Source organism: Phyllostomus hastatus, unplaced genomic scaffold (assembly GCF_019186645.2).
Source record: "Phyllostomus hastatus isolate PE091 unplaced genomic scaffold, TTU_PhHast_1.1 phas_scaffold_501, whole genome shotgun sequence".
Classification (NCBI taxonomy): Eukaryota; Metazoa; Chordata; class Mammalia; order Chiroptera; family Phyllostomidae; genus Phyllostomus; species Phyllostomus hastatus.
Window position 1 is genome coordinate 69,118,183 of NW_025334033.1, and position 13,354 is coordinate 69,131,536.

The 13,354-nt window shown below is 50.9% G+C and overlaps 1 protein-coding gene across 1 annotated transcript in view; it reads left to right on the plus strand.

The window, feature by feature from the left end:
* Positions 1-1,658: 1,658 nt before the first annotated feature.
* The window catches only part of EVL (Enah/Vasp-like), a 116,361-nt gene continuing 104,665 nt past the window's right edge, over positions 1,659-13,354 (plus strand). Inside the window, exon 1 of the mRNA XM_045821937.1 lies at positions 1,659-2,122. Coding sequence (XP_045677893.1) covers positions 2,118-2,122 — 5 coding nt within the window. The 5' untranslated portion in view covers positions 1,659-2,117. The remainder of the gene's footprint in view (positions 2,123-13,354) is intronic.

Sequence of the window (13,354 nt, forward strand, 5' to 3'; positions counted from 1 at the left end):
ATCCACAGTCTCTGATCCCTTTAAAAGGAATGTGGATGGCTGTTATTCCAGAGGGTTGGTAGTTAGCAGGAAAGTTTGATGGAGGTGAGGAGGTGTATGTACCCCTTACCTTCGGTACAAGTAATCTCTAGCAAATCTGCCATCAACATTTCCCAGCAAATCTTCTTCCAGCTATAGGACAGTAACAACCTGTCCGACTCCAAAGCAGCAGAGAAAGTGCTCGATCTGAAGGTCAGGGTGGGCCACACGCTTCACCAAACCAGGCTGGGGACAAACAGGCCAGTATCCCCGGGAGTCTGCTCACAGGACTTTGATAAGCACTGACCAGGGGAACCCTGTCTGCAGAGCACAGCGGGGGTCACCAGCTGGCCCGGGGCTTGTCCGTTTTGGTCATTGTTAGGGTTCCACAAGTCTTTTCTGTAGTAAAAAGACCAATTTTGACCCCAGGAAGAGAGGGACACATCAGGCCAGGAGGGGCAAAACCCCTCGGGGGCTGCTAACAGGACTCAGGAACCAAGGTGCCTCTGAGTCTGAAGACTGAGGCTCAGACAAACAGGAGAAGGAGAGTGGACCTGAGACAACCAGTCGCTAAGGTATTCTGACGAGCGGATGGTGAGGGAGGGGGCTAAACAAACATGCAGAGACCCAACCTGCAAGGCCTGGGAACGGTGCTCAGCGGCAGAAAGCGAGAAGGGGTGGGTGCTGGGATTCTGACTCAGAAAAAGCCGGGCTGGAGAACTGGCCCCGCCACCTCCTGGGCAAAACCACATCACTCACAGAGCTGCTTCCCAGTCTGGGCCGGGAGTGAACTAGCAACCCTTCGCTGCCCACCTGCTGGACGCCAGGCACTCTCGAATGCTACGTAGACTCTCGTTAGAAGGTAGAAACGGTTTCATCGTTGCTGTGACAGAGGGGAAAGGGAGTTAATACTGAGAAAGCACAAGGACTATGTCTACTTAGATATTGGGCGTGAGACTCTGAGGGTTTAGGTTTTCCTGCCAGCCGTGAGGATCGCTAACCTTCAGGAAGGATGGGCTTTAGCAAGCGTTGAAAACCTGGATGACCTACTTGGTTCCGTGTTTGTGGATGGGATTTTTCACGGGTTTTGTAGCCTTAGGCGGGGCTCTTGTTGGGCTGGGGGAAATCCTTCCGGTGCTGGGATTGGCCCAAAGCTGCGACTCCCGGTCCCGGCCTTGGCTCTTTATTGACAAACAGAGGAGTCAGGAGTCGGTGACCTCGACACCCCTCGGATGCAGGTTGCCCACGGCGTCCGAACAGCCGGGGCGTACTGCAGGGCTGAAGGAGCGGTAATCCTCCGGCCACCACGCACAGACGATCGAGAAGTCATTGGCCTCCGCCCGTGCAGGGGGCGCCCAGCGCTGGGAAGGGCTCAGCGCTCCACGTGTCGGCCCAACGCGCAACTCTTTTTAGACCCCGTCCCACCCCTGGCTCCTCCTAACCCCACTACCTTCCCTCATAGGCCCATAAGCCCCGCCCCCTTCTAGGGGCCACGCCCCCACCGCGCGCCCTCCCCAGAAGCCCCGCCCTCCCCGTGTCCTCCGTGGCCCCGCCCCAACCGCGAGGCCCCGCCCCCTCGAGGCCCGCCCCGCCCCTCACAACTCTCGGCTCCCAGCTCCCGGAGGCGCGGGCTGTGGGGCCCCGCGCCTTTTGTGTCGGGCTGGGAACGCCGCGCGCGCTCTCTCCTCGGCGGCGGCGGGCCGAGGGACGCCCGCGCGCGTCCCACCTGGTGCAGCGGGCGGAGGGACGCACCCTCAGTCTCGGCCCTTGGGCTGACCTCGCCCTCCCGCTTCCCGGTCGGCGGAGCCGGGGGTCGCCGCCCCCTCCCCTCCTTCCACCTCTCCCGGCGGCGCGCGCACACGCCGGCCCGGGCACGCGCCCGCCAAGATGGCAGGGGCCGGGGCCCAGCTGTCAGGCGCGGCCGCCGCAGCCCTTTCCCGCAGCTAGCGGCCCGGACGCCCGCCCCGAGAAGATGAGCCCCCGCTGCCCCCCGCAGCCCAGCGAGACGCGGAGCCGCCGCGCCCGGGGCCGGCTCCCCCGCTAACGCCCCGCGCCCCGCGCCGCGCGCCCGGCCCCGCGCGCCCGCCCCGGCAGCGACAATGAGGTGAGCCGCGCGGGCGCCTCGGCGGGGAGGGACTCGGCGGGCGGCGCGGGCTGGCCTCGGGGGAGTCGTGGGGGCGTCGGGAACGGCGGGGGCGCCCGGGGGTGTCGCGGTGGGGGGCGTTCTGGAGGGGGCGGGCGGCGCCGGCCTCCGCAGGCGGTGGGAGGCACTGGAGGGGGCCGGGGGCCTGCGGGTGGGGCGACACCCCGGGCAGGTGTGGCCGCGCCCCGGCCGCGCGGTGGCACGCGACGGCCGAAGCCCGGATCGGTGCCTGGCAGCCCGGAGGAGGCCGGCCCGAAGCCCCTCTGGCCTCCGTCTCCAGGGCTCGAGCCCTGGGCGAAGGCGCCCCGGCGCCGGGGCTCAGCCGCGTTTGGGTTGACTTGTGAAGTGGCGCTTCCCTTCCATCGGGAGCTGCGTGCCCCCTTTCTCTCCCTCCTCGTCCCCCTTCTCCTTTCTTTTTGCACGCGGCGAAGTGCACGGGCTGAACTGCACCACCCCGTGCCTTGTCCCCCAGCCAGGGGTCTGCTGGCCGTGGGGCCGAGAAGTGGGACCTCGCCCGCGGCCCGGAATTCCCGCTCCGGAGGGAACCCAGGCCTGCTTTGGGGAGATAATCACTTCCTTGCCTTTTTTTCCCGCCCCCCCCCCGGTGTAATAATTTCCTTTCTAAACACACATACCATAAAAACTATAGAGCCTGTAGCTCCGCGTTGCCTGTTTTGTGAACTTTATTTAAATGAATCGATATTCTTTTGTGTCTGGCTTCTTTCACTCACGATGTTTTTGAAAATCGTTTGTTCTGTTGTAACTGTTGTTCACTTTTATTGCCCGATGGTTTTGCGCTGCACGAATGTATACACCAGTTTCGACATTACGCTGTGGGTAGACGTTGGGATTGTTTCTAACATGTGGCTGGCATTGCTGTTGGGAATACCCTTCTTTGTCTCTTGGTGCACTCGTCCTTTGTTGGGTGTACACCTAGCAGGGGAATTTCTAGCTCAAAAGATAGGCATCATCTTTAACTTCAGGAGCTAACATCGTACCTAGTTGCCGAAGTGTTTGTACTGATTTACACTCCCTGCAAGTGTGTGAGTTCTTGTGCGCCACATCCTTGTCTACACTTGGTTTTGTCGGTCTTAAATTTTAGCCATCCCGGTGAGTGAGAAGTGGTTTCAGATCGCGGTTTCTTGCTGACGAAGGAGGTTGAACATCTTTTCCTTGCTTATTTGGTATTCCCTTTTACGGAGTGCCTCTTCAAATGTCTTGCCCGGTTTTTTGGTTTTTTTTTTTTTGAGGTTTGTATGCCTTTTTTTCCCCTAATTTGTAAAAGTTCTATTTGTAGATCAAGAAGATAGTTTGCTATAACATCTACACATCTTACTGTTTTGCCATTCAAATTAAGATCTACAGTCTACTTGGAATTGGTTTTTGTGTAACTTGTGAAAAGGGGGTCAAGTTTTATTTTTTATCCGCACCCCTGATTCAGCACTGTTTATCAAAAGGGTCCTCCTCTTTTAGCCATAGCTCTGCGAGACCACGTTTGTCGTCTTCCGTTCCAGGTCATTTCCTCTCTGCCTGAAGAACACCCCTTAGAATTAATGTTTTTAAGGTTTTAATTTATTTGCTTATTTATTTTTAGAGAGAGGGGAAGGGAGGGAGAAAGAGAGGGAGAGAAACATCAATGGGTAGTTGTGTGTCACATGCCCCAGCTGGATACCCGGCCCCCAGGCCAGGCATGTGCGCTGATTGGGAATCGAACTGGCGACCCTTTGGTTCGCAGGCTGGCGCCCAATCCACTGAGCCGCACCAGCCTGGGCTGCCCCTTAGAATCTCTTTAGAGCAGGTCTGCTGGCGACAGATTCTTACAGTACTTGTGTGCAACTGTCGTTATTTGTCCTGCATTTAAAACGAAAACAGCTTTATTGAGATACAACTCACATACTATAACAACTTACCCATCTAAAGTGTACAGTTCAGTGGCTGTAGTAGTTTCACAGAGTTACACAACCATCACCACAGTCTCATTTGAGAACATCCCCCCCCCCCCCACTGTTCCTGATTTGCCACCGTTTCCTCTCCAGCTTTAAAGATATCTCGTTATCTTGGCTTGGGTTGTTTTCTGCTGGGAAGTCACTTGTCTGTAGGCTGCCATTTTTCCGGCTGCTTTTTAAATGTTTTCTTTGTCTTCAGTTTTCAGCAAATTTTTAAACATGTGATTAGAGTTCTTAGGACTTTTCCATCTGTGGCTTCGTGTCTTTCATTATTTTGTGACATCATCGCCTGTTAGTGCTTCGGACACTGCTCCGGCCGCATCTTCTCTCGCCTCTCCCGGGTCTGCAGCTACGCGTGTTCGGACACCTCACGGAACCGTCTGTGTCTCTCAGGCCTCCTCCTGTGTTTCTGCCTGTCCCTCGTTCCAGCACTCCCCCTCAACTCTCTCTCCTGCTGTGAAGGGTCTGCTGTTACACTTGTCCGGTGTTTTTATTTCAGTCGTGTCTTTTTTACTCTTTAGTTTCTGCTTGTTTCTCATAGTTTCCAGTTATCTGCTGAAATCCTCAATCTTGTCTCTTACCTCCTTGAATACAGTGCGTGTAATTAATTGCCTTCAAGTTTGATCACGGCCGCACGTGTGAGTCATTCCCAGGGTCTGTTTCTGTCGGTTTTCATTCCTATTGTTCATATTGCCTTTCCTGCTGTCCCTAGTTTTCTTTCTTTTTTTTTTTTTTTTATTGTGCGCTGGACATCTTACTTGCACAATTGTTTAGAAATAATTGGAGGCCTAAGAGGATGTTTTTCTCTTTTAGAGTAACTCGCGTTTGCTTTTGTCGGGCAAGTGGGGCGCTTAGGATCTGGAGCCGCAGTCCCCTTGAGAGCCCGCCTGCCCTGCTGCCCCTTCCTCGCAGAGGCCAGCCCTCCTCCAGCACCCCCCGCGCACGCCAGGTGTTCGCGTTTGTACCCGGGACGAGTGGGCGTGGGCCCGAAGGAGCCGCTGGCAGGCCTCCCCTCCCCCAGCCTCCCCTCCCCCAGCCTCGTTCATTCTGTTTTTACCTGCCTTTAGGGTTCTCTTCAGCTGGAGGAGTGTTCAGGTTTACTTAGTCGGTGGCTACTGGGAAAAGCGAGCCCCCGGTGTTGGCGTTTTCGGGGGCGCTTCCAGAATCAGCGTGCAACTCTGGAGATTTGAGTTGCTGGGCTTCCGAAGCCGTGGAGAACACCGTTACCTTTTTCTTGTGTTCTGTTGGAACTGTCTTAGGTTGTCTCTGTCAGTGGAAGGCTCTGGAATCAAAATAATTTGAAGGACAAATCTTTAATATATAGTTAACTATAAATATGACAGTTTAATTCAGATCATTACTATAAAGCAGTGATTTCCAACCTTTTGCCTGTCATGGCACACATACAGTAATTCTGAGGCACACCAAAAAGTATGTTTTTTTTGCTGATCTGACAAAAAACTTAGGTGTAATTTTTATTTATTCACACCAGATGGCTATTCTTATGTTGAGTGTCGTCATTTCTTATTTGACGATCTATTTACCAAGGGTGTCAAACTCCTTTTCACCGAGGGCCATTATCAGCCTTGCGGTTGCCTTCAAGGGGCTGAATGTAATTTCAGCTCCTTAACAGTTCAGGAGTAGATACATTTATACAGTCCTAAAATTATTCCGGCCCTTTGAAGGCAACTGCGAAGCTGATGTGGCCCCTGGTGAAAGGGAGTCTGACACCCCTGATTTAGTCAGTACCCCCCACTAAATTGTCAGGTAGTGAATATTTTTAAAATTCTTGCCGCATACTGGTTGAAGATCGCTACTGCAGAGCAAAAGGGTTTTAGAAGTGGGTGCCTTCCTCTCTTCTCCTCATATTTGTTTCTTTCTCATTTTGATTTCCTTTGTCATTTATTTGATAAAAATTACCCTTTGCCAGGTTCTCTTGAATAGAATGTGTAATTTTTTGATCAAGAGTAGTGGAATAGCATTCTCAGATCCCATTCTATTGGATCAGATTTTTAAAAAAGACATGGATGTAGAAATGAAAGTTCCTAAATGGTTTTTCCAAAATGAGTCTTTCATTTCTCTTTTTCTTTAAGTCATTTGTCTTTTACACAGATTTCTAAAAAATGCTGCTGACAATTCAACATGGAATTCTTTTGCAGACTCTTTGTAGTGAAACACCTATGCAAGTATATTTACATGGACCTCAAGTGCTTGAGTTTTACAATGGACCTCAGTAAGTCAAGAGGGCCCATTCATTAGGTCTGGTCATTACGTCTGTTTTCAACTCATCGGATTTGGATACACATAAACAAGCTCCTTGGTTCACCCATGAACAACACTTTCCTTTTTGTTCAGTTCTGAATTTTTAAAATGAAATAACCGCCATTTTACTGAGATAATCTCCTCGGAACACCTAGACAAGACCCACTGATAAAGGTCTGGAAGGAGATGCCTTCTGAGAGGTAAGCTGGCCACTTGAGGCACGTGCCCGCGTGTGCCAGCCGGAAAGTCCTGCTGACTCGGTTCCTTCGGGCCCTGTCTGAGTTTTTCTTTACTGTCCAGTCTTCCGCCTGAGTTCTGTTTCTAACAGACGTGAATGTAGGAGCCCTTTCTCTCACAGGCCCTAATGTATACTATCTTCTTGCAGAAGTCAGTTTTCGGAGGCCCACTGTTGCCGGGTCCTGGATTATGTGGGTGAGGGGTGGAAGGAACCAGCCCTCTCCCCCACCCCCAAATACCACCCTCACCTAAGGGGTTTACAGACATGTACTCGATCCCTTTCTCCATCCCTTTCCTACCCAAACAAACAGACAAAAACCAACCCACATACACAGTGTACAATATTTCTGTTTATGTACTTGAGTCATTTGTCTGTTGGGAACAGTCTCGTGTGTGAACAGTCCCCCTGTCTCCCTTTTATCTTTTAAAGATTTGATAGAAGTTTGAGGTTTTTATGTCATTAAATCATTTTCTTTGTGACTTTCCCATGATTTCTTATGTTTGTGATAGCATTCTTCTAGAAGTTTGGTTATGTGTTAACGTGTTTTTATGTTTTATATGTGTAAATTTTTTTAAGTTATTCTTCAAGTTGGAGTAGGAGCTAAAGAGCAACATTACATTTTTCTTCAAAATTGCTGATCGGGTACTCGACTGTATCAATACACATGTGGCGGAGATGTCAGCCATGTTTTCTAAGTCGAACGGCAGTGCCGACGTCTGGTTCCCGAAACCCTCTCCAGGGGAGCACGGTTGCCGCTGGTACCATCTGAGAGCGGAGCAGCTCCCGCCCTCAGGAAGCTTGCCGGCCACCATCAGGCTCAGCCTCGCGTGTGTAATGCAGGGCCCGGCCGGCACCTCTCAGGTCCGGTTACGTGCCAGGGAACCGCCTCCTCCGCGCCGAGGGCACTCGGTCAACCTTGGAGTAACTACCACGGAGCTCGGGGTGATGACAGGCACACTGCGAGATGCACAGGCACAGACACAGCCCTTGTTTATCGCCGTCAGTCTGCATTGACCACGTTCCCGAGTCCCAGGTCGGGCCCAAGTGCATCCTGAGCTCAGTGCTGCAGAACGGGGCAGGGGAGCGTTTGTCCCGGCGTCCTAGGAAGTCGCGTTAGGCAGACCTGGTCTCGGGCTGTGGGACTTCGGCACGTGTGTGTGTCTTTCTCGGCTGTCTTCTGTTGTTCCGTCTGCCCATTTTCAGGCCAGTGCCATGACCGCATTTACCTTGTGGATGACGATTTTTTAATTAGAGCAACTTTATCCTTTGATCAAAGCAATGGCATGTTGAACTTCACTTATTTGGCAGTTTTGTTTGTATCTAGTTGTATAAACTATGCATAAATAAGCTACATGAAAATAAACTATATCAGCATTGTTTCCTATGAAGATTTCCTCCCTTTAAAGGGGGAATATGTATTCTCTGAAGCTAGCAACGGACAATAAGCTTGATGACTCCCAGTTGTGGAATGACTGCAGCAGAAGTGCTGTAGCCCGGGCTGGTGTGGCTCAGTGGACTGAGCGCCGGCCTGTGAACCAAAGGGTAGTTGGTTCGATTCCCAGTCAGGACACATGCCTGGGTTGCAGGCCAGGTCCCCAGTTGGGGGTGTGCGAGAGGCAACCACACACTGATGTTTCTCTCCCTCTCTTTCTCCTTCCCTTTCCCTCTCTCTAAAAGTAAATAAATAAAATCTTTAAAAAACTACCAACATTGAAGAGAAGTGCTGTAGTAATGAGATGGTAACTTGGAGAGCCTGTCCAGCTGACGGCAGGGTTGACATGGGAAGGACAGTGGTCCCCTTGTCAAAGGTGCAGTTGTCTCTTTCCTAGCCCAAAACGAGAAGATCCCCATAGGAATAATTTCTGGTGGCAATTTTCTCTTAGTTAAGGAAAGTATTGTTCTGATTTAAATGGAATATATGTTGAATGTAGAGAATTTAAAAGCATAGGTATGAAGAAGGCAATAAAAGTCAGCAGTGAGGATGTAAATAAACTCACCGTGGTAATTGGTTCACAATATACATAGGTCAAATCGTTGTGCTGTACGCTGTAAACCTATACAATGCTGTGTGTCAATTATATATCAGTAAAACTGGGAAAAATTAAAGTTGCTACTTTTTAAAGATTTTATTTCTTTATTTGCTTGTTTGTTTTTAGAGGCAGGGAAGGAGAATGAGAGAGAGAGAAACATCAGTGTGTGGTTGCCTCTCACACGCCCCCTACTGGCGACCTGGCCTGCAACCCAGGCCTGTGCCCTGACTGGGAATCGAACCAACTACCCTTTGGTTCACAGGCTGGCGCTCAATCCACTGAGCCACATGAGCCAGGGCTAAAGTTACCACTTTTTAAAAGTCATTATCAATCCTGTTGGTTAGGGATAATCAAATAAAATATGTGGTTTAGTTTATTTCATTTTTCATGTCTAAGTGTAACGTTCTTACAAACCTGGTATCGTGCTATGCATTTGTGTTGGGCATTTTACACTTAGCTTGTGTGCATTTCCGTGTGGCAAATATTCCCTGAAAGCATTTAAAGCAGTTGATTAATACTCTATCACAAGATATATTATAATTTATTTACCATACCCCAGTTTTAGGACAGTGAGCTTGTTTGTAGCATTTCATCATTGAAATGCCATGATAATGGATCTTTATGCACATACATCTTAGAATGCCTCCATCTCTGATTATCTTCTTAAGGTAAATTAGCAAAGTGGTGTGTAATACTACTGATACCAAAGGGTATAAACAGTCTTAAAGCTACTGATCTATATTATAAGAGTGTTCATTTTAAACAAGAAGAGAGAAGGAAAGAGATAAAGTTAGTGAAAGGAAGTTTAATCATGGTGTTAACTTGGAGATTCCTGCCCGCCCCGCCCGCCCCCCCCCCCACCCCCGAAAAAGAAAAAGCAGAGGAAGGGCTAGGAAAGGAGTCAGAAGAAATAAGAAAACGGCATGGCTCCCCGTGCTCACCAGTGGGGGGAGCCCTGTTTCCGATTCCTCCAGCTCCGGTGTGGGAAGATGGACTGTCTTTGTCTCTAAGGCTGTGCGAAAGACACCTCCTCTCGCTGTGGGGTTGAGGGAGCTGTGGATGAGGGTCGTTTGTTCCTTTTAGCCTTCAGGTTTGCCCCCGTATCCTAAGCGAGCTGGGTTTCAGAGTCAGACACACCTGGGTTCTGAGAGCCGCCCCAGGGCAGCTCCCTACAAGCTGACTGACGTCCAGCAGACTTCTTGGTCCCCGCAAACACGAGTGAGAAGGTAGGTGTGCGGGAGGTCCCCAGAGCAAGCTCCGGTCAGGGGAGCCACCCACTGTCGGACAGATACTCAGAAAACGTGTCTTCAGAGCTCTGCAAAGAGCTTCTGCACCTTCTTGGGGTTTTGTAAGGATCAAGCAAGGTCACAACGGAAGGTTCTTGGCTGCCAGTGTTCAGTAGGGGTTAGTTATCTCCCTCCCCCACCCCGGCCTACTGTGTCCCTGAGGTAGGCACCCCCTGGAAACTGTCCCTGGCAAAACCTGGGACAATTCTGATTTCAAATATTCTGCCCTTTTGTGACATCGCTGTATAATTTATCTACCCTATGTGATCTTTTTTTTTTTGTTTTAGAAACCCGTTGCTATTGAGGCTTCAACTTCTAGAAAAGATTCAGGGACATTCTCTCTAAGAAGCATAAAACAGAACTATTGAAATAAAAACAAAGCAGGAGGCAAGCCGTTTCGGGGTGGAGATCCTTGTGGCAGAGTGTTTAGATGAAGAAGCAGTTCCTGCAGTTGGCGTCCTCAGCGGTGAATTCGTGGGGGCCGCGGTGAGAAGGGAGACGACGCCGCTGTGTGTTGCTCGTCCTAGAGTGAAACAGGCGCGGCTTTGCCGGGCTCCGGGGACATGGTGCCGGTGTCTTCAGAGGCACCGGGTGGCTCTCTGTACCGGAGCTCGGACTGGGAAGGCTCTCTCTCACACCCTGCTCCAGTCCTTTCCCCTTGTGGTGTGTTCGCCCTGGTCCCTTCCTTAGAAGCTTCCGACCCTTAAACATTCTCTAGTGCCGGGGGCGGGAGTGTCCGACCTGCCATGTGCAGCCCAGGATGGCTATGAGTGTGGCCCAACACAAAATCGTGAATTTACTTAAAACATCACGAGACTTTCTGTGATTACGTGCCGCGATGTATTGAATGTGTAGCCCCAGACAGCTCTTCTTCCAGTGCGGCCCAGGAAGCCGAAAGCTTGGGCCCGCCTGCTGCTGGCCGCCCTCCGCTCCCGCCTTGTCGGTGGGACTGTGTCGGTTGCTCTGGTCTGAGCTGACTGAGGTCCGCCTCCCTGTCCTCTCACCCTGCTGACTTCTTGGTCTTCGGGTCTTGGTTCAGATGCCGCCTCCTCAGGGACGCAGTGCTTGGCCCCTCGCCTGGCGGAGGGCCCTTCGCTGGTACTCATCACGGTGGCGTCTCATAGTTCCTCCTCCCAAGCTGTATTCGTAATTACTTGTGTTTCCTCCTGCCCTTCGTGAAGGGTGGTGCCATCTATGTCGCTGTGGGGTCCCCAGAGCTCAGCACTGGGCCTGGCACTCGGTCGATGCTTCATAACTATTGATGCTTGCGCCTGTACCTAAAACGGACAGTAAACCATGCCATCCCTTCCACGGGGCATGGGGCCTTCCGGGCCCAGCATTCCAGGCGGGCGGCCACCCCAGACCGTTGAAGCTGGCATCCAAGGGGAAGGCTGTGTCGTGATGCGCTTCCTGGATTAATGTGTCACTGTGGTGACCGAGCTTTTGTCTGCTGTTCCCGTGCTGCTGCCACGAGACAGGGCTTGTTTGCTGCTAGCGGAGGGGTTTTTCCCTGGGATCCCCTTGTGAGGACGTCCTGTACCGTAACTCCCAGCGTCCCGGGTGTGTCTCACACCTCCACGTGCGCAGTGGCCTCCGCGCGCATCGCCGTCTAAAACGCGGCTCCCAGGCCCCGTCGCCAGAGATGGAGGAGTGCTTTTCACAGTCCTTTCTCTTTTTATTAGTAGACTTGACATGTTAGAGCAATATTAGATTTACAGCAGAATTGAGCAGATACTACAGAGAATTCCTACGCCCCCTCCCACATATACCCAATAGTAACAGCTTACTTGGTACATTTTTATACTTAAGGAACTAATATTGATGCTTTATTATTAACCAAAGTCCATAGTTTATTCAAGGTTCCTTGTTCCCCTGCAGTGCCCTTTTTCTGTCCCAGGATCCCGTCCAGGACACCGCATGCCATTTAGTTATTCTACCTCCTTGGACTCCTCTTGGATGTGATACTTTTTCCAACTTGCCTCATGTTCGATGACCTTGACTGTTGGAAGGAGTGCTGGGTGGGTATATTGTAGGAAGCCCCTCTATTGGGAGTTCCCCCGTTTTTCTCATGAGTAGATGGAGGTGATACGGTTTAGGGAGAAGCCCAGGCAGTGAAGTGCCATTTATCACATACAGAGGGTAGATCTGAGCACAGGATTTCTGACTGTCAGAGTTGACCTTGACCGCCTGGCTGAAGTAGTGTTTGTCCGGTGTCGTCACTGTAAAGTTACGTGTTCGTTCCCCTTTCTGTACTGTCCTCTTTTCAAGGAAGTCACCCTTCACAGCCCGCATTTGGGTAGCAGGGAGTCACTGCTTCTCCTAAGGAAGCTTTTTACATTTTTATAATTAAGTGTGTATTTTTCTGTATATTAGAAAAAATGAATGTGTTAACTCCACGGTATTTTAGCTGGGCTCCCCGGGTAGCTGCAGCCAAGACAAAGGCTCCTGCGAGAGGCGTTTAGAGGGTGCAGTGCAGGACCTCTGGGTGCAGGACCTCTGGGGGGGGTGCCGTAGGGGGAGGAAGAGCCGGTACAGGCGATCATTATGGGGTAGGACTGATGTTGAGGGGAGAAAGCGAGAGGAGCACCTAGCCATAGCTGCCGTCCTCATACGACAGAGGATTGCCCCTCACCCACCGGCGCCCCCGTGTGGGCGCTGAGAGGGCTCCCGCGGCACCCCCCGGGCAGCAGGTCGGAAACTGGGCGGACTGGTCCCCCAGAGGTGGCTGGACTGAGAAACCGGTAAGGCGGGAGGGGCCAGAACGACGGCGAAGGAGTTCTCAGTGCACGAGGTTGCGTGGATGTTGTTACTAGGGAAAAGTACACAGAGTTCTTTTTATCTTTCAGCCTCTTTACTCACCGCTTCTTGCTGGGAAATTTTCTGCACTCGCAGATGCAATTCACCTGTTTTTTCTAGTACTTGTAGACATAATTTTGTTTTGTTTTGTTTTTTCAAACATTTAAATCTCCGATCCATTTGGAATTAAATACATGGTTTGAGGGCTGGACCCAATTTTATCCTTTTCTGTCTGGTGTTTTGGTTCTCCCAACGCCACTTATTAAAAAGTCCTTTTTCTGGCAGCGCCCTTCCAGTTGTTACATGAGACACTGCTGGGTGGATGAGTCGCTTAATAAAGCCAATCAAGTCTTCACAGTCAGTCAATCAAAACCATTTTCTCACAGTGTTTTGAGGTGCTGTCTTTTGTCATACTTAATTAATTTGGCCTATTTCTGGATTTTCTATTGTGTTCCATTGGTTTATATTTATTCATGTACCAATACCTCACTTTTAATTAAAGAAGCTCTGTAATGTGTTTTAATATTCAGCAGGGCTAATACTCTTGTGTTAGTGAGTTGATTTTAAAGAAGAAGATTAGGTTATAGCAGTCGCATTACACAGACATGACAAAAACCACGAATGACCACAGTTTG